Source organism: Excalfactoria chinensis, chromosome 7 (genome assembly GCF_039878825.1).
Source record: "Excalfactoria chinensis isolate bCotChi1 chromosome 7, bCotChi1.hap2, whole genome shotgun sequence".
Lineage (NCBI taxonomy): Eukaryota > Metazoa > Chordata > Aves > Galliformes > Phasianidae > Excalfactoria > Excalfactoria chinensis.
The window spans coordinates 20116873-20138816 of NC_092831.1; the positions used below are offsets into that span (position 1 = coordinate 20116873).

A 21944-nucleotide genomic window follows, 5' to 3' on the forward strand; every position below is an offset into this window, starting at 1 on the left:
GCAATTTCAGTTGACTTCAGTAGGAAATATGAATGCTCAGCAGTTCTGAAAAATCATGCTGTGAGTAAGTAGCTGATTTGTGTGGAAGTTGAAGCAAATTTAATTGAAATTATTTGGTGAGAATGTGGCACAGACTACACAACCCTGGGCCCAGAGTAAGAGGCAGAGCTTTCTGTGGTCTCTGCCACAGACAGTATTGCTGTTTGGTGGCATACATGATGTTTTTGGAATGGCTGTGGATAAGTAACACTCTTATCACCAAACCTCAAAGTTCCCTCTTTTGAGCGTCACGTTTCAGACTGTTATGTATTCCCCAAACCTGATTTGATTAAATCCAAAACAGAGGGGTGTAATGCATGCTAAATGCCTCTCTGAGGATCTCGCTGCTGTTGTCCTTGATGCCTGCACCGCCTCTGCCAACACTGTAGGCATTCTCATTTTGACAGCAACTTAGCAGATCCATTCTGTACATGTGCAAAGCTAGCATCTGTCTCCTAAGCTTGCAGGTAGGAGACAACAAGCCTCTGATGTGCATGTCTGCATCTCGCCCCACAACCAAGGGTGCCAGGAGGACTGTGGGAATCTGAGATTCTGAGGCCAACTGGCTATGCACTGCCTGCAGCCATAGAGACCCAGTGCCGCAGTAGAACAGAAGCAGTATAGGTCTCTACAGCTACCTGAAAAAAGATTGTGGTGAGGTGTGAGTTGATCTCTCCTCCTGTGTAACTAGTGATAAGATGAAAGGGAATAGCCTCAAGTTGTGCCAGGGGAGGTTCAGGCTGGACATTAGGAAAGATTTCTTCTCTGAAAGAGTGGTGTGGTATTGAACAGGCTGCTTAGGCAGGTAGTTGAGTCACCTTCTCTGGAAATGTTCAAGAAATGTTTAGAAGTTGTACTAAAGGACATGGTTTAGCAGTGGAAATACTGGTGGTAGGTGGGTGGTTGGACTAGATCATCTTGGAGGTGTTTTCCAACCTTGATGATTCTATGATTCTAAGCACCTGCACCCCATAATTAATGAATCTTATGAGCTGTAAAGTCCAAAACTAAATTATTTCTCAGAAATATATGCACAACCAGGTAAATAACAAGAATGGTTAACTAATAACATTAACTGTGATGAAAAGAAGTTAAGAGAAATATTTAAGAAGAAATAAACCATGTCTCTGATATTCACTTTTAGCGTAGCACAAGCAATTAATTGTATGGAATACTGACAAAATATATGGTGTAATTTTAAAAAAACTTTATTTTGTTCTACACTGATTTAGATTGGGGCTACTCAACAGTGCAGGATTTGCACTTAATCCATGAAATATCTTTATTCATACATTGATTTGATGTTCAAACCACTGCTTCTGGATTTAGTATCCTTTCACTTCAAGACTCTTTCCTTCTGATCTAGTCTTTTAATTAAACCAACTACTATAATTCCTATGGAGATTAGCTTTTTTTTTTTTTTTCCCCCCCAGTTGCCAAAGCATTTCAGTAGGACTTTTCTGATACAAAGTACACAAATTGGATTTTACTTCTGCTTGAGATGTAATTAAAAACTCATTTGATTGCTATATTTCTGGCTCTGTTTTAATTATTAAACACCAGTAATCAATTTTCTTTTATGAAGCTTCTGGGAAATTATCTCAAAAGCAGCACATTTCTCTCCCTTCTGGCAGGTTCTTGACCATTTACTGAATTACATTCATAGCACCTGCTCCTGATCTGGATTAAATCACCAATTTATTCCTAAAGCTATTTAGGTTTATTTGGCTGTAACCTAGTCAGGGTTTTCTGCCTCCTGGCTGCACTTCTTACTTTCGATTTTATTGCACAAAAGCCTCTTGATGTACTGCTCTTCCATGCCTTTATTTTTGATGCATGCCTTGTACAAACTGCTTTGCTGGTGATCTGTCTAATTTGCTACTCAGCTTCTTAAGGCCCAATTTATTATTTTCTTAATAGGAAGAGGCTTGGTCTTCAACAGCTGTCTGCTATAGGATACTTCCAAATAATGCTGTAGATTCAGAAATGCCCTCAACTCTCTGTCGTGCGGCAGGTGGGCTGTGGGACAAATCTAGAGACCCCATCCCCTGCCTGCAGGCATTCCTTCCTGTGCAGTGCAGCTGCCTTGCTACACAGTGATAAGTGTGGGATTGGAAACTTTCCCATTTCATCCCCTTTCCAGTAATAGCTGCTCATTATCACAGGTTGATAAAGCATTTTGGGAGAGCAGTCACACCAGTGGCTCCCATTCCAGCACTAGGAAGAGCTAAAGAGTTTTGCAATCCTATTCTGTAGCCATGCATTACCTCAGGTATGTGACTAAACAGTTTTTCAGGAAGTTATTGTATAGCACTGACTGACTTTTTTCTACCACCTTCAGCGATATAGGCATCTTTTTTATTATGTACTGCTTGTAGATCGTCTGCCTTCTGGGTGGTGAAGACACAGGACTGCATCAGCATCTGCTTCATCTCTGGAAAATGACATTTTCTGAACTAGCTAAGATGCAGCACGGGTGTGTCTGAAATCTGAACCGCTGCTTACACAAATACAAGGCTCTGTGCTCTTAGAATCATATGATGTCATTTTAAGGGGGAACATGGCATGCCCTAGCTTACAAATGCTGCAGGACCTCCAGAGTATTGTTTTATTTATTTATTTATTTAGGTTCTCACCCAAATATTGACCAGTTGTTTAACTTACGTGCTTTGACAAGATTATGACTCATGGAAGTATGGCTGCGGGTCTAATATTTGTAAAGTGAGTTTATGGAATGAGACCATATAAATTCAGTTTTATGACTGAGCACATATCAAAAAGTTATAGGTCGTAGTGTTCACTCTGCTTTGGAACCCAGTGGTTTCTAATGAATCACTTTTATTATGTAGGCAGTTTCTGAGTTGGAAGGGAGGGCTAGTGACCGAGGAGCCACAGGGATAAATTCAGGCCTGGTGTATAAGCACATGAAGCATTGCTGAAGTCAAGAGTGTAGTGACCAGTTACAGCAAAGCTGAATTGGACTCCTGAGTTTTGCTGAAGTGGCTTTCATGTAAGAATACGTAGGCCAAAGGTGAGCCATCTATCTGAAAATCCTTGAACTTCAGAGTAGTTCAGATAAAAGGGAACCTGTACTGCAGTCATCCAAATATTTGATCCAAATAATATACTTGATGGAAGATGCTTTGAATAACCAAAGGCATTTGTGCACATAGGCTTGTGTACTGAAACCAAAAAAGACAGCTAAAATTCTACCTTCTGTAGGCAGCATGAAACAGTATAAGCAGCAACAATTAAGTTCTAAGAACCTTTTGATGTTGTCCATGTGACTTAATTATTTGCCCTACTGATTCAGAATCATACGTATTCATTGGTTTCCAGATGAAATAGATGATATTACTGTATTTTGGAGGAGGTTTATTGATTCTCCAGTCATGTGATATGCAACGGGAGAGAAATACATAGAGTTCTTCTGGTAGCAAAATGTACTCTGACCACTATCAATACTTTGCTGTCAAAGGAAGAGACTAATATTGAGGGACTCGGTACCAACTGAAGTAGCTTGACTGATGTGTTGCTATAGTTGCAAATGATTCACATGTTTATAATAATTTGAGGTTTTACTCAGAAGAGGAAGAGTTACAGTTCCAGAAACAACTTGTTTGGCTCTGCTCTTTATGGTTTTGGTTCTACATCTGAAGCATGCAGAATGCTTTTACCTCTTCTTCATTCAACACTTTAACCAAGCAGCTGATCAGTGTCTTCTGCCATACTATTAAATGGATCACAAAAAACTTTTCAAGCTGTATCTATCTCTTATCCTTATTTAGTTCTTTGAATTTGCCTTCAGCTGGGAATTGTGCAGGCAACTGTGATTCTGTTGTGTTAAACACTTACTTGAAGTGTTTCATCCATCATCATTTCTAGTCCTTTTCTGATGCAATGTAGTTTGTGCTTCATCTTTCTTGAAAACTGAATAGCTGTTAAATTATCCATTTATCTTCTTTCAGATTTGCTGTACAATTTGAGTTCCCTCTATCTGCTGTCTCTTCTACCTTATCTGCCAACATTTTGGTTTACTTCCTCAAATCTTTATGTGCATTTCCATACATGACTGCCTGTCCTTCGCAAAACATTGAGCAGATAATCCTAAGTAAAACAGCAACACAAACTGTAGTGTTATGAATTATTCACTTTTTCTCACAGATCATGGTGAAAGCCGTTCATGAAGCCGAGCATCACTGAAGTTGGTGGCAAATATTCATTCTTGTGTGTTCTCTCAAATGTCTCAGTTATGATTTGCCCTTTCAGTTGAGATCTTTTGACATTAGGAGACAGAGAAGTAATTTGAAGTACTCTTTCTAAAGAGAAAAATGTTTCTTCTCTTTCTTCTTCCAAGCAATTTGAGAAAAATTGTAAATTCCTGAAGTGGTCAACAGTAATTAATTACTAATTACCAGAAGTTGTCATACAGTCAGAGTCCCTGAGTTTTCTGAAAAGTACAAGTGCCTTCATTCCTGGTGGCCTCACTTAGGTTCATCATTAGTGGACAATCAGGAGGGCAACAAATGTGCTGAACTGAGCTGAAATGTGCTGAAATGAGCTGCTATTTCCAGACTACAAAGAGTAAGAAAGTCTCCTTTCTCTGGGACAGACCCTTAGCCCTGAAACAATCCTTAGTTATCAACTCCCACCAGCACTGGCATTTGGCATAATTTGCCTGATTAAATTCCCTCTGAAGCAGATTTCTCACAAACAGAGCAGACTATGCTGCACCTGCTCTTTCTTGGATAATCTTACCCCCTGGATTGCAACAGAAAGTAAGGCTAATTTAATCTGCTGATGACTGTGCAGCCTCAGTCTGTATTGTATCACAGTCTGCATCCTAAACCTACCTACTTTACAAATTCTTGTCAGATGAGGAGTCCCAGGCAGCAGAGATGCTGTCCAGGTCAAGCATTGGATATAAGCCCTGCTGGAAGCGTGCATTTTCATGCACACACTGATCAAATTGCTTTCTGTTGACATGTTTTTTCTCAGCAGCTTAGACCTTACTTCCTAAACCCACTCTTGTTGTTGTTGCGATAGTTCTCAGTAACTAAGGGTAAATGTTTTGGTGAATGCCAGTCTATTACTCATAGTGAACTGCTCCCTTCAAGTGCTACCGTTGCCTTATGACTAGGTGCAAACAAATAGAGTAGTGCCACTCTGAATTTTGTGCCAACAACTTCAGTTTGAGGTGAATGCCAGGTACAGCAAGCCATTGCCAAAATGTTCACACAGATAAGATCTTCCCTGTTAAATTTTTGTATTATTATTATTTTTTAATGACTTGGTTGAGACCATATAGAGAAGACAAACATTTGAACAGAAGCACTGCTTTGGCTACATCCAGAGACTCTTGCCCGAGTCTCTGATCTCTTGATCATGGTATGACTAAGTCATACCATACTACCCATCCTGGACTTCTAGTGGAATGGTCCAAACCTTGACTTTCTTATGATATTTCCTTGTGTAAAATTGTCACTGCGAGTCTTAGGGAAAAGTATAGAGCTAGTAAATGAAGAAGGGCTGTATCACGACATGGCAGCGTAAGAGTGATTCTTAAAGCATACCTTTCCTTCTCTTCTGCAAAGGAATATTGAAATATTAATCTCTTGCCTTGTAATTTTAAGTAGAGTATAAACTTTAGGGGAAAAAAATAATCAATGTATGCATATGCAGTCCTGATTCAGGTGTCAAAGTCTAATTCTGAACTGGAGAATTTAAAGCATGGACATTGGACACATCTGTCCTTTTTTTCTGCACTTTGCAGAAGCTCTACCACTGATACTACCCTGTGCCTTTAATGTCTGCTAACGAGTAGAATAAATGTTTTTTGCAGCTATGTTACCATAGGGGAAAGAAATACCCAAAAGATGGATTTAATTACAAAGCCAGACTGTAGGAAGACAGGCATATCTAAAGCATGTGGAGTTGTAGACAAAGCAGTTAGATTTCTTGCCAAGTAATCAACCAGTGTGATAAGGGTGGGCTTTGTCCTTCCACATGAAGTCTAATACATTTAAAGTACTTGCTAGAATAAATAAATATTTTTGTTCTTTTCCGATTCTCTGTAGAATCTAGAATGAAGTAATGCAAATTCAATTTCGTATATACTATTATGTGTTTAAAAGCTCTCCATACCCAAGAAAATCCTGAATAGCACTAAAAATAGCATTAAAATGGAGCAGCTCAACTGAGCACCGAGGTAGAGGTGAGCAGGGCAACCTCAGGCACGCATAAGTTGTATAAGCCATGAGCTTCTTTATCTTCCACAAAGACATCTCCCTTAAATTTAAATAGCTGCTGTCACTGTCAGTGACTACCTGACTATGTATTTATCTGCCTAGAAGCAGAGTGCATGGCCTTTGGCCCTGCTATTCATAGCGTTACTGTCTGCTTAACAATGCTGTGAACAGAGCTGGGCTTCTCTTAGCTCTTTTCTTTGAAGTGAATCACTAACGCTTTGATGCTGTTTGTGAGGAAAAATAATGATTAAAAAGAGTAAGATCTTGACTGGACTGTCCTGCCCCATCTGTTCCCCACGGAGAAATCTAATCTGAGTTAGAAAAAATTTGCAATTGGTCCTGCATTAGGTGTGTGCAAGCCATAGAGTCCAGGGCAGGAATCTGTTGGTGTTGAAACTCTTAGCATCTTTACAGGAGGTTCAGAGAGGCAATTTGTCTTAATGACTGAAATGCTGTACATGTTACAAGAACATTTATGTCCAAATAGGTACAGAGTGCTTTCTCAGTATAGTGAATGCAGCTGTCAGTGTGTAGCCATAGAGTTTTATTTTCGGTGGGATGTGTTAGATTTTCTGCTTGAGTTGCACGTGATTCCCCTTTGTACAGTGCTCTATGGAGAATAAAAAAAAAGGTTGATTACTTCTTATTGAAGCTACACTAGTGTGTTTGAAATGCTCTACAGATTAAAAAGTATTTTTTCTTACAAATGATTATTCTAATATACTTGTTTCTCATCTGTCTACTGACAAATGCATTATTTGCTGGCAATTTTGAATGAAGAGCAAATGTGATGCAGTCAAGCATAACTAAAGCTCCTAAAATCAGAACTTCAGAGTAAATGTGTGGCTGTTCTGCTACGCAAGGCAAAAACTTTACTGTCATATAAAAATACTCTGATCAGTGATCACTACGGTAACAAAATAAAATTATAATGTCCCAAGTGTAATAAAAAGCAATGAACAAAAAATTGGGAAGCTTTTATCTTCACAGTCCCTTGATACGCAGTATGAAGGAAACAGATTTGATTACTATGGCATTTTGAAATTGGAGGTGGCCTAATTCCCAAGTCAAGCAGCATATGTGGGGCAGAGTGAGTAAGCAGAGCCACAGCTTACCTTGTGCCAAGAGCAGAGTCATGCTTACAGAGCAAATACAAAAAGGCTTTGATTTAGGCACTCTGATATGGGAAATCTGTATATAATTTTTTTTATATCCCAGTTATTATTATGTATCTACATGTATTCAGTTTCAAGCTCCACATTAACTTATATAGCACATTTTGTAGACCTTTTCATGATGCCTAGCAGTAGGTTCACAGGTCTTGAGGAATTGCTAGTTGCTTTTAAAACTTCTTACAACCCTTCCCTGTGCCCCCCGCGCCCCACCACACACACCCCCCCCCCAAAAAAAAAAAATAAGGGAAAAAAAAAGAGACCAGTTCCAGCCAGGTGAGCAAAGGTATCTATCTCCTTCTGTGTGCATGCACTAATGTGATACCCATCTCCCTAATGAAGACTTGATCATCCTTCACTTGGGAGAAAAAGTATACCTTGAAGTCAAGAGCTGCTCAAAGGAAAGGCAGAGAAGTGAGTAGATGCGTACAGAGGTGGTAGGTAGCGCCATATCTCCCTAAGAGACTGATCAAGTCCCAAAGAATCTTTCACAAAGGAGGAAAAAAGCATAAGGCAGGGGGAGGCCACAACTCTCTAGAACTCTGTAAAGTCTCTATACCAAAGGCAGTAATTATCAAATGTTCTTTGTGGGTACTCTGGGATGACTTAGCTTCTAAGCCTGGACTCCTGGAAAAGGTGCAGTTTGTTGCAGCACAGCCAATGTCACCAGAGCAGTGTCCAGGTGCTCGTGTAAGTCTGAGCTATTAAGTTCCTTCTGTATTGCACACTTCAAAAATTCAGAGCTGCCAAGAATAGCTTTCTCTTGGGGACTACTTCAGGGGCCTCCACTGATATTTTCAAAGCAAAACTCCTCTCTGACTTCAGTGGGAGTTGCCAGCATTCATGGACTGTTGAGACCACTTTTGCTGTCTGGGTGTCAAGTAAAGTGAAGCATACTATTAGGTCCTGCCTCAGCAGCTGTGTTGGTATGGATGCATGCATTTCCCTGCAGAGTTCTTGTGCCCAGGTGGATCTAGGACTTCTAACCACTTGCATAAAGTAATTACAAACAAAAGCCATAAGCTTGTTTTTTTATAGTTTAATGTTGTAATTTTGACATCAAAACAAGTGTCAAATGTTTGTCAAACATAAGCTTTTATAAGCAATATGCTAGTGAGCTATATAAGTACTGCTAAGATTTTACTAATTTGTCAGCTGCCACTCTGCCTCTTTATGTTGCATTTGTAATGATGTAACCCATTCTGTCCCCACATGCAGTCCCAACAACACATTATAGAGGCTAGGATTTTAAGGAACCTATTTAGAAAGGAAAAAATAAATTAGAATCTAGGACTTTGTCATAGTTGGAGCATGTTCAGGCAGCCCTAACCAGAAGATTTAGAATGCCTGAGTACACTGTTGATGTGATGTGCATTGAGGATTGATTAAGCTGGATATGAAAATTAAAACTTGATTTCACGTTTAAGAGAGAATCTCCCACAGTGTGATACCATGACATCAAGTTTTCTGTTTACCCCTAAGGCTGGTGCTGCAATGACTTCTAGGTTTGATGGTTGCCTCTTTTTTTAAGTTGTTGAGCAGCAGGCTAATAGCTGCACAGCATGATACAAAGACAGCAGAAAGCAGGGAAATCAGTTGTGAATATATTCCCCGGAGATCTCCTGCTAAGATGGAGCTAACTAACCAGAGCATTAGTGCTCAGTTCTAGTCTTCTCATGCAGAGGATGGTCTGATGATCAGTTCTTCCTGCTTTATTGTACTTTTTCAGATCATAAATTGTGAATTCTGATATAATACGCATTCCAGTGTAATATAAACTATTATATTGAAGGGAACATTGTTTTAAAGAGTTTTCCTTCAGTGTCAGTTCTCCCTACCAAATGGTGTCAAATATAAGCTTAGAATTTTAAAAAATGTAACTTTCTACATGTCTCCTATGCTTCCCTTGTCTTAGTTGGTTGAAACTTATGGATTTACAGCTTATTTTGTCCTGATAAAGACTGACATGAGAAAGCAACAGGATTTACCATCAAAGCATAAGCCCACTTCGCTACTGACACCAGCTCACATTCTTGCTGTCACACAACAGGAGTTGCCTTTGCTACTGGACAGCCCCTTCTTTAGTGGCAGTCGCAAATGACATGAGGTAGAGAGGGTAGGGAAAGCACATCATCTTTCTTATTAAAACGGAAGGTGGTCTGTGCAGTTTCAGTGTGTAGGGAAATTCTGGGTGACACTGTTATTGATGGTTAAGTTTCTATAGTGTCATTTTCCATTTATCATTCTGCCTGTGTAGCTCTGCTTTCTGTACAGATAAGAGAGAAAAAGTTAAAATGGTGAAGTTTATGTTACACACAAGTCAAATTCTGAAGCTAGTTTAATCCAATGAGAGAAATATTATTCTGGTCATTCAGAGCCCAACAAAGTAGTACTTGAGGGTTTATACTGCATACCAAACACCCAAGCAACCTATATAGAAACATATTTAAAAGATTAAGCTCCCAGTTAAACAGTATATAGGTTAAACCACAAATCATTTGTCATTGACCTTAAAAGCTTGGCCTACAGAGTCTTTTAACATTTTGAAAAGGAACCAGAATGGAGTGCAAAGGCTCAGCCCTGAATATCTCCTGGATCAAGTGTATTTGGATGTGTTCCCAGGCATAGGTCTGATGGCAGCGCGTGGTGAATCCATCCACCAGCACCACCCTGCTGAGCACTCCACACTTTGCCACGACAAGAATCAGTTTGTCTCAATCAAAATAAACAATTACCTTAACAGCTTTCATAACTTAGAGAAAAATTATACTTACAGGTAAAACTGCCTTCAAGGAAACTCAAGATTTCTGCATGGAGGTCAGTCTCTTGGTAAACTCAAAGAGAGATAAAGCATTCCTAGGCCCTTCAAGGCTGCACAGTAAGCTAACTCTTTTCCCTAGAGAGGCAAGAACAATCTTCTTTGGACTCTGGAGGAGCAGCAAGTAAAAATTACCTCATATAGTGGCATGCAGATGCTATCAATCCACTCAAGCTGCAACCTGGGTAGTTCATCTTTCCTGTTCCGATCAAAAATGGCCTGAATTGAGAAGGGAACAAAACTGTCATGCTTTATTACACCAGAGTATTTTACAGGCACATCATCCAGCACTTCAGAGCTATGATCCCATTCTTACAACCAGAACATTTTGTAAACCATAGTCAATCTTTGCAGTCTTTCTTATTGCTTTGTCTGGCATGAAATACAAACTGTTTATTTTGATTTCTGTTTTCAAATTTGTAGGCTGAATGTATTTGAATTTTATAAGTCCATAATGCAAAATAAATGTTCTGCAGTTGGGGCTGACCTGGAAAGAAACCTCCTGTAGAAATGTAAAGTAGATACCTTTGAGCAGAATGTTTTTTCTCACCATGAGATCTTCCAGCTCAGCAAAATGATCAGTAATAGATCTGGGCTGGCTCCCTCCCTCCCAGTTGCAGACTCATTTTGCAAAACCAGCCGTGGCCATGAAGCCAAGGCATGGGGAGTCAACAGACCAGCCTGGGGAGCAGTTATTAATTTATTCTTTTGGAAACATCCTAATTCACTAACCTTCTGCACTCCACAGAAAATTAGAGAGACCTAAGCTCAATTACTGGCTGTACGTCCCTATGAAAGCAGATGGGAGAAAATGAGTTCTCAAGGGTTTGATTGTGGGTTTCCTCGGTACCCTATTGAAGATCACTTAGTCCATCAGCTTTTCCTTCTACAGGATCTTAATCGTCCTTCTAGTGGCTTATCCATACCATTCACTGAATTTCTTCTTTTATTCACTGAAGATCCCAGATTTTTAACATTTCTGCAGTTTTCAGTGGAAAATCTGTTCTTATTCTAGGCCCATCTGCCCCCAGCTTGATGTCTCCTGAGAAAACTTGGTTTCCTTCTTTCTCTTCCACAGTCTCTAGGCTATACGTACTAAATACTTGGCTGATTTCTTCTATTTGTTGCCTGCTCTTTATGACATATAGTTATCACACAGCATATCTAGATAAAACACGGAGCTAAGATTCAAGGACTTAGTCTTGACTGAGTATCTTGTGTGTGATTTTTGGAAAACTCTTATTTCCTGTTAAAATCATTTAGAAAAAATATTGCCCTTTTCAGATCTTTACAAGGGCAATTCAATAAAAAGATGCTTGACATACAAGAGAAGAGAAAATCACATAACTGACTAACAACTCTCTGTATGAACATTTTCTACAAGTTTTTAACCTTACTTATTTCAGCACATCACCACAGGTAGTATGTTCATGTGCCAGTTATCAAACTGAGAACAAATCTGAGCCACTCGAATGACTATTTTTAGAAGCAAACGCATGTGGCTTGTAAGCTAGATTCTTTTCAAGACTTTCTTGATTCTCTTTTCCTATTTCCATTAGATAATGGCACGTAAACATTTTCAATTATTTAACCAAAGTAAAGCTTTCTCTTTAAATTGCTCACTGAACATTTGAACCATCTTTTTTTTCTTCATTCTTGTTTGCCACTTTATACCCATCTGCCTATGTATTCCAGTTAATATTAATCTAACCTTTCAATCTGTGTTGCATTTGGTTACATAGCTATAGAAATGCTTTTCAGTATTTGATATATTAAATAACACTTAGCAGACAGCAGCAGCTTCATTTCCACAAGTATCTTGTGGTTTCATTTGAATTAATCTATTAAAAATAATACTTGTTGCTTAGAAAATTGAATGACAGAGTAACTCTGTGAGAAGGTAAAGAAAATGGAGACTGGTTCAAAGGAAAAGTGACCCTGTTGCTTGTACTGCTTTTTAAGTGTGGTTTTCAGTGCATCTTCTTATTGGAGAGAAATTTAGTTTTATCCGAAGATGTTTATTTCCATACCAAAATGCAGACGTTGTTTTTTCCATGAATTCAATTCTATTTTCTTATCCTATTCGAATAATTAACTATTTCAGAAGTGATTAATACTTACTGAAGGGATGAGTTTCAGTTCAGATCTTTCTCGGTCTCCTTGTTCAAAGAACTCACTGGTTACCAGCTCAGCTGCCTAAAACACAAATCATGATAAACATTAGAGGACTTGTAACATAACTTTTAGGGTACTAAGTTCTTGCTTAGACCATTACTTCAGCCTGTGCTTTGCTGTAAAGAAGTAAATAGCCCTCGTTGCACAACTGATGTCAGGCACATGTTTGTATACATTTCAGAGCGGGGCACATAAGTGTATATAAATAGCCATAATCAGAAAGAGTCACATTTATCACTTTTCAATAGGGAATCAACTGGGGAAAGACACTGCAATGTGGAGGCAGCACTGTGCAGTTGTGCGCAACTTAGTCAAGTATTGAGAACAGAATAGAAAATGATAGCTTCTTGTTGGCATGCATAATTATGTCTGTAAAAATGCTTTGTAAAATGTGCAAGAGCTCTTTGGGTATTTACAGGCTTTTTCCCTGTATAAACAACTTCACTTGTCAAAAGAACTTAATTAACCAGTAATCTCTGTTGTCTTAATTTAATGTGAGATCATAAAGGTTTTTTCTCCACTAGACTACTTATTTTTTCAAATTTTTTCCCCCCACAACTGTCATCACTGCAGTACCTTAATATCTAAATATGAGCTCAGACTACGATTATCATATTGAATCAAAAGCAAGACGTCGTAGGTTGGAAGTTGGAACATATCTTCCTGATTTTTGTGAATGAAGATAGTTATTCTATTCAGCATAGGTTTATGCGTCTCAGAAGTATATGAGATTTAATAACAAAATGAACATTGGAAACAATAGGAATTTTAAGAAACCAAACAGTGAACAATTATGATATAACAGCTTTACTAAGTGTACTTTTCTAAATGCAGGGCTTAGATAGTTGGAGCAGGTGGCACTTGAGATGCTGGGGGGCAGAAAAAAAAAAGGAAACTTACTTAAGTCAGCATTCAGTTCCTAAAATTGCCGTCATGCCTGCTTATAGTATTCAAGTAATTTCAAGATAAGACATGATTTCAAAACAACACTGCACAACAGGGTGAACTGAGAGAGCCTGTACTTTATAAGTCTCAAAATTTCTTGGTCTAGCAATTGCACAGTATCTAACATGCACAAATCCTGAGCTTGCTAAACTTGAAATAGGGAGTACCAAAATAAATTGGAAATAGGTGAAGTGGTGTTATAAAGCACTCTTAAATCTTGAACCAGCCTATCACGCAGTTTGGAACTTTATAACGTATGTTATCCCAGTGCACTAATGACATTTCGGATCAATACTCCAGACAGAGGAATAATTTAACAACTTAACAGCAATTAAGTGTTTGCCAAGTGCATTGCATAAAAATAATCAGGATGTAGTCTCATCCCTGTCTCACTGCTATTCTGATCCTATTTTTCCTTGTCTCCCTTTCCCTCTTCTTTTGTCTGTTCTCTCTTCCTAATATTTTCCTTCCTTCCTACATTTCATCTTTATTCCTTTATTAATTTAATTCAGTTTCTTTCTCCCTTGCTTTTTATATATTTTTTTCCCCTTTAGGCACATTTGAGGTTCAACTCTATTGCCTCTACTTTCCTTCTGCACACCGATTAGCTTCTCTGCTCAACCAGCTAATGTTTCACTCAGTCTCAGATAGGGTTTTTCAATACAAAGTAAACATGTGCACCAGGCTTCAGGGGAATTTTCAAGTCCAAACCTCAGAAGTTATAAGAATAAAGAACACATTGCCAGAATGTTCAGCACTAATTGAACACCGTAACACAAAGATTCACAGCATGGGAAACAGACTCTACCTGATATTTTGGCTGTCGAGGAAAACTGAGAAGCTTATGGGGGTAAGGAAAAGTAAGGAGAGTTTGCACAGATTGCAGCAGTGGCTAGGTGGCACTTTAAGGTCTTGTGACTCATTTTCCTACTGCAGAATAAGAGCAAATTCCCTTATTTCTCTGAGAGGTGGTCACATTCTGGACAAGGAGAGTTAATAGTCTTAGAAGGAACATTGTTCTAGTCTGCTTATAAAAGCAAAAATAAGACTTATTAGGCAAAACTGCAAGCTGAGCTGAAGCCCTCACTGCATTAATGCTTTTTTATTGGGTTAATGTGCATGTTATTTTGGTACTGCTGCAAAGGAGTGCAAGTCCCTTTCATCTCCTGTTACATTCTGTGTCCCTTTTCAAGAAATCTGGCTTCTTCTACCTTGATAGCTAGCTCTCTTGTCCAGCTTCTCATCTTCATCTCATCTTTTTAGCTGTCACTTTTATATTAAGCCTGTCAAACTCACTGCAATTGCTCATCTATACCCGGTTGTACTGATGTATTTCCTATCTGCTTCATTATGTTGCATATTCCTCCAAAACCCTATCACACTACCCAACCTACTACTAATATGTTTTGGACCTTAGTGAGGGACAGAGAATTACTAGTAGGGGAAACAAGAAATATTAATGAGTGGTACAAAGTATGGGAAGATGGCTAGAAGAGGGAAAATTGTATGGTAAAGGACAAGACTATTAGAACAAGTGTTTGTTCAGTAAGCCAGACACTTGCTTAATTGTGTTGTAATTATTAGCTGTAGCCACTGTTTGGACCTGAGTTTTATGTATACATTTCTACTGGGCCTTCTCAGCAGCAAAAGCCTGAATCATTGTTCCTAAGTACAGGATGCTAAAAATGTCTTTATGCTACATTGTTTTTTTTGTTGTTGTTGTTGTTGTTTTTTTGCTTGTTCGTTTGTTTTTCCCAAAGTTGATAAAAATGAGCACATTCTCTTAAACAGAAAAAAATGATGTTAATCATTGAATCATCTTCTGATTTAGGGAATATTCTGCCATGGCCAAGGAAAACTTTAGGACAAACCAAGGAAGTGCAGCTACATGTAGCTCATGGTTTTCATTGTTTTTGTTTAATCTATCCTTTTATTGATATGGATTTAAAAGGTTAATAAGAGGAGAGATTGTAAAACCAGATCTCCTCAGGTACCAACGTGCTGCTCGCCAGCATGCATACATGGAAAGATTAAGCAATAAAGTATTTCTCGCAGAATCCCCTGCTATTTTTTATAGCATTAATACTGCTGTAAATTGATTCCAGTTTTGGTCCCTTGTAAGCCAGGGCCCTGGGAATATTGTCCCGTCAGTCCCGCCTCCTCCCAGCCCTGCTATTAATCATGACTTGCCTGTCTTGAAATCTCCCACGGTTTGGTCACAGCTCCAAGGTCACAGGCTGTCATTAGCATTGATCTGAAAAACAGAAATGAACAATACAAGCTGAATCAACCTTTGTTGGATTTCTAAGCAACTCTGCTCTGGATGCATAAATAAATAATATATATATGTATAAAATGTCAGCCCTGTTACCTTCTTTTCCTTCAAAAAAGAATGACATGTTTGAAACCCCAGCGATCAGCATGGCTTTTACATCACAATTGTGCCCGGGAAACCTAATTGTATTTCAAGTCATCAGACAATGAATTTTTGGTATTGTAAACTGCACACTAGAAAAGGAATGGCATTTCAGGGATGTAACAGCTAATTTTGCAGTGCCCCTGATACTATTTATATAAATAAATAAATATATACACCATATAAATATAAGTACCAGAAAACATGTACTTCACATGATATAAGCAAGGGCATTATTATATACTAATACCTGCAAACTGGATTAATTTATATGCCTATTTGTAAGTGACTGCTGTTGCAAGAGAACCTATAATCACAGGAGGCAACCCAGACACTGTTTAAGCAGTTTCTACTGCTCATCTACAATAAAAATTTAAGATTTACTATGAGCTATACTGTTCCACTGTAGTTTAATACCTAGCTACAACCATGTTTTATATGCATTAGAAGAAAGAAACCATTCAGCTGTAGAAAGCGTTTATGTACAGTACATGATGCAGATAAAAGTCTAAGAAAGTTTAAATGAAGAACAAGGGCACTGAAAATGAAGCATCAAATATATTGCCTGAATCTGAAATCAGGAGTGGACGAAATGATATGGAAAACAGAAAATGGCTAATTTTCTTGGTTTAAAAAAAGTACCCAGAAAGAAATAGAATTTTAATGAAATTGAGATGTACTAAGACACGCATATGCAAATATGCACACGTATGTCTCAAATGTGGGGCGCACATCCGCTATTTAAAGTATCTATAGGGTGCATACTCAGGCCATTCTTGAGTGTTGTGAGTATTGTGCATCTGCAAATTTCCAGTTATAGACAACAAGAATGGAGAGAAACAGCCTGTGAGAGAAAGCAGCTGAGAGGAGGAGGGAAGAGGAAACAGAAAAGGAAGATCTTGGGTCCTAAGGCAGAGTACTGATGCTTTTTTGAGAATGAGCAGAAAGGCTGAGCAGTAACTGGTGAGGCTGGGAGAATGGGAAGAATATGAGAAAGAGGCAGAAATAGAAATGGAGAAGGTGAAGTTGTACTGATTGTACCTCTGCTAAATTTTAGTAACATTTAGAAATCATGTGTTTCATATCAGAGATTGCATTTTTAAAGCAAGCCATCTTCTCTGATTACTGTAGTCTTTCCTCCACGACATAAGAGCCTTTAACAAATATGATTACGAGTTGAAATAAGCATAAAGCAATGAATGGCAGCACTCACCGAAATATTTCTCGATGGTTTTTAACATTCCAATCGTAACCACCCTTACTGACAAGTTCAAAGAATTCTGTCCTTCTCCTGCAACAAAAATGAGTGTCAGAAAGGGAAACAGACACTTCCTGGGCAGCACTGCAGTGGAAACGTGGTTTTGTTGAATGATACAATATCATCACACCTCATTTATATTGTTAAAGACATTACACTGACAGTCCATTTAAGCGAAACATACTAATTTCCAAACATGTTCTATAAATGTCTGTTACCAATGTCAGAGCTGCCTAGTAAAAGCAATACTGTATTTATAGCCTCTGTAGATAAGGAAATAAATGATACCATGGAAGCATGAAATGTCTGACTACAGGAGTGGACAGACAGACAATAGAAATACCCCTGAATTATGCACACACTTCACTTTACTTGTCCTTGCAAAGTGCTTTTTAACTCTTGGATTCCAGAGGGTTTTTCAGAGCTATGTAATTACTGTTATTTCCAATGCTCAAAACACTGACACTGCAGGCATTCTGAATGTGTAGTTCTCACTAACTTTAAATTAAGTATCCCTGCTGGACCTCATGCTTTGTCTTTCAGAAGATCTTGCCAGTCTCCACAAATAGGGACGTGTTAAAGCTTGCTTATTTTTTTGACTATTAAGTACCAACATTTGGACTTGTAGTCCATAATTTTGTCACAAATCACAGTGACCACACATACAATATGCAACAGATCCTGCCCCAAATATGACAGAAGGTACAGAAATACAGAGCAGCTTCCCTAGAGTGACACAACATATTAGCATCAAAGCTGGAAACCAAATACCTATGTTTGGATGACAGTCCAGTGTCCTGTCTCATGGGAGATTCCTAACTGGAGGAAGCTTACAGAGTTTCGTATTTTCCACACTTACTTCAGCTGGACTGAAATTTTCAACAGTAATTATTGAAAGCACAATCTGGATGGCATAGACTACAATTTTTATACTCAATGGGATGCACACTTTTGGGAACACTGCCCCCAGTGAATGGACGGAATTGTACAGAGGCCCTTACATAACAGATTTCATCATGGCAATTAGAACACAAATAAGATATCTTGTCCCTTATGTTTCTTGAAATAAAATATTAAGAATTTCACATTACAGGATTGATGAGTGCAAATTATTTCATTTTGAAGCATCGATTATTCTGGTCAATTCATATGTTAGTGGAAACAAAAAGTCAACAATTTTTAAAGCTGAAAAGATGAGATCCCCAAAACCTCACACATTCAAATTTGAAGTATGTGGGTTCATAAAAGCCAGAATACAAAATGTTGAGAATCTTGCTTTGACACCCTTGGAAATAGATGTAGAAGCTTCAGTCTAACACCACAAAGAATTTCTAGTATGAGAAAAGTCAATCTGAGGAAGGCATCCATGGATAAGGAAACAGTTGAGTGCTTCCTGCTGGTTGCTTAGGCACAATGTCCAACAGGAGGAGTTTTAATGCTATTAAGCATTGTAGCATGCCAGAATTTAAGAAATTTTTCAATGCTTCTGACTAATGTTGGCTCTTGTATACAGCCTGAAAGAGAAAGCTAATTTGCTATACAACAAATCAGCTGCTTTACAGTCCAGTGACTCAAGACATAATTTCTGTTGATTTCCATAAACATCATGTTGATTCAGTTCTTTTTCTTGTTGTATTATCTGCGAGTAACATTTAAAATTATCCACTAAAATTATGCATATTTTCCATTTTGAAATTCAGCTGATGTCCTCTTGGACATTATTTCTATGTATTAAAAATAGAAAAACTGCTTGACTGTGTAGTTGGTCAGCCTAAGGCAGACAGCAAAAAGAACTCCGTTGTGTCTGGTTTCCCTTCTAAGGTGCTGCTGCTGACTCTCCCCAGGGTTTGTCTTTCTGGCTCTTCCACAGGTTGCAGGGTCTCAGCCAGGGCAGCTGCCATCTAAGTCCCTTCTACTCATCCTCTCCCTGACAGCATTCTGCACTCCTGTTGTTTGTAGTTAGAAAGGAAAATCTGTACTTAAATGTCCACATGGCCCTTGTATCTCACTTAGAGCTGTCAGCAGGTTCCACTGCCATACATGACCTCTAGATCCTAGCAAGCCTAACAGACTGCCTCAAAAATTATGCGCCTAAAAGGATTTGTCTTCCTGAGGATCTTCATATCTACAAACATGGGTTAATTTTGTAAGTTATTTACAGTAAAACTATCATAAAAAGCTTAAGTACAATTTCTTTGAGAATACACTTGCAGGGAACAAAGAACATCAGTGTTTCTGCTGCCAGTATTGTTCAGAAACAGCTCTTTACATAATAACCCAGTAAATATGGCAGCATCCCAGTTAGTATTTATACAATTAACAGTTAAGGCTGCATTGTTAAACAGTTAGAATTTCTGAAGTTTTTCAGGAAAATTCATGTGGTAACTAACCACCTATCAGCACACAGTAATTGAGGAATCTATGTACACCACTCTAAAAGTTGAGGGGTACATTACCAAATGCCACCCAATAACGTATGGGAGAGGATGCTAATGGACATCCAACAAAAGTTCCTAAGGATGAAGCCTTGCCAAGTCTAGGAAGGCAGCATCCCAGAGCTGTACACCTGATAGTGCTCTCCCTGCAAGGCAGCCAGGTACATGCCAGAGAGTGGGCTCCTGCCCCATCACGTGGTGGTGGCATTGTGACTCCTCCAGCCACATGCACACTCCATTCTTACCACAAATATAACTTGGCAATAACAGCATTTGAAAAGCATCACTCAGCATTGACTTGAAGACTACTTAAGAGATCTGACATGCAGATGAGAAAAATGGAGAGTTCAACTTTCCACAGCATATTTCTCTTCTGATGCAAGTTATCTTCAAAAAGCAACGTGTATGCTTTCATTACATCAGTATCCATCTCTTTTATTAAATATAATACTTTTAGTATAGATTGTTAGAAACTCTGAAGTGGTGGAAAAGAATTCTAAAATGTCATTGATTTTCTACATGTCTGAAGAAATACCACATAAGAGACAGAAGAATTATGGCAGCAAAATGTAGGCAATTCCTGGGGTTGCTTTCAAGAATGAGCCCAGGACTTTTCCATTGCCTTTTGTTGATGTAGACATTATACATTAAAGCAAAACTTACTTAGACACTTGAGATATTTCTATTAGCCTAAAATATACAAAGTATTAGACTAAATCTTTTCAACCACATCTAAACATTAATTGCTTATATTATACATCCTTACTGGTGTTTAATAGGTCATTAGAGTATGTGCTTTGGATTTTCATTTCTCAAATACAAGAAATGCCAATACTTACTCAAAATACAGAGTGAGGTCTGTTGCTAATATCGATTGCTTTAGAAGCTGCATAAGGTCACTGTAGTCCTTAGAGGACAAGTTAGCAAAGATGTTGTGACCCTGTAATGAAAGAGATAAAGAAGGTAAAGGACTAGCAATCAATATCAGTTTTTAAAAGGTTTTCTAACTCTTTCTAACAGTCTACTGTTACTCTCTAGCAAAGGCCTTTTCTGATTCATGGCAAATCTATGACAAAATAATAATGTTAACACTGTGGAGATTACATCGGGGTGTAAGATTTGACAATTGTAATCAAGCATCTGGGATGTTTTACTAAACTCTGCTGAAATTATAGCCTCTTGAGGAAAGATTTACTCTTTACTCCTACCATGCACAGCCTCAGTTTATGGAGGAAAACTATGGATACATCTCAATCTTTCCTCTTATTAAATGTTTTTGCGAGCTGGGCATTGCAGCTTTTGAGTTGTGCTCCTAATAGATTTATCTGTGCTGCTGCTTGCAGGCACACAAACTGCTGTTAGAGCAGTCAAAGATACTAAATCAGTTTTTCATTCTAAACAGCCTGTTTGCTCGCTCTGACCCATTATTGCATTCTTACCGCATACACAAGCTTTCCCTGCACAGGCTGAAGAGTCCCAACTTTCTGTGGTTTAAATGCCCAATAGGCTACTCTAAAGGGGTCATGGGCTTCAGAATTTGAAAGGTGCTCCACAGCCAGAATGAAGGGATACAAGCTATTCATATACTGCCATTCGAGAGCAGAGAAGTATTTTGTAACTGAAATTCTGAAAACTAATTGGGACTGACATCGTACAGTTTCTCTATGAAATCACCCATAGAATCAGTGGTGTTCTTGGTAAACAGACTCTTATTTTGGTGGCATTTAGCACTGTAATGCAGACATTCAGTATGCACTGCCATATACTTCTATGAATATTAAAATGCACTTAAAACCAGGAAATTTTCTGGAGATGGGATAGTTACAGCCATGAAGGTCTGAGGACAGACAAGACAAGGTTTGGAGGGAGAGTTGGTTTTTCCTTATTTATTTAATACATTAGCTCATCGTTGGTCTAAAAAAGTATAACTTCCATACATAAAACATGGTCTTTGTGATAGTGAAATGAGTCTTTATTTTTAGCTAAGCACTGAAAAAGATTTGAAAATGTTGAACAAATTTAAAATCATAGCAATTTAAAAAATGATCATCAAAGCAAAATGTATGAGGAAAACAGCAGCTATTACAACAGGAGTAATTTACCAAGTTGTCAATCTATAATTTCCTTTTTTTTTTTTTTTTTTTTTTTTTCCCCCCCCTCTTCCAATCTGTTTCACCATGTGTAACAACACTGTGCCACCACAAAGCTCAAGATCACTTATACTGAGGTTGGTGTGACAGAAGTAGAGAATAAATAACTCGTCTGCCCACCATGCTAACAATTCAAAGTAATCATGGAGTATTCTATGTTTCATTTTAGATAGCAAAGCCAGACTAGGATATCAACATCAGTGCACAGGATATCATCTAATTTTAGCATATTTGAGGGAAGACACAAACTGCTCTGCTTGTAAAAGTTGATATGTCTATTTAAGTAGT

General features: G+C 38.3%; 1 protein-coding gene across 2 annotated transcripts in view; it reads right to left on the reverse strand.

The window, feature by feature from the left end:
- The window catches only part of PDE11A (phosphodiesterase 11A), a 119003-nt gene that overhangs the window by 1744 nt on the left and 95315 nt on the right, over positions 1-21944 (reverse strand). The window contains exons 15-20 of one of the 2 annotated variants that reach the window (XM_072341866.1): positions 20346-20446; positions 17027-17104; positions 15584-15651; positions 12399-12469; positions 10413-10496; positions 9585-9725 (exon numbers count right to left, since the gene is read on the reverse strand). In XM_072341866.1, the coding sequence (XP_072197967.1) occupies positions 9678-9725; positions 10413-10496; positions 12399-12469; positions 15584-15651; positions 17027-17104; positions 20346-20446 (450 nt within the window). In that variant the 3' untranslated portion in view covers positions 9585-9677. Of the gene's footprint in view, positions 1-9584; positions 9726-10412; positions 10497-12398; positions 12470-15583; positions 15652-17026; positions 17105-20345; positions 20447-21944 lie in introns of those variants that run through there. The other variant, XM_072341865.1, reaches the window with a different exon arrangement.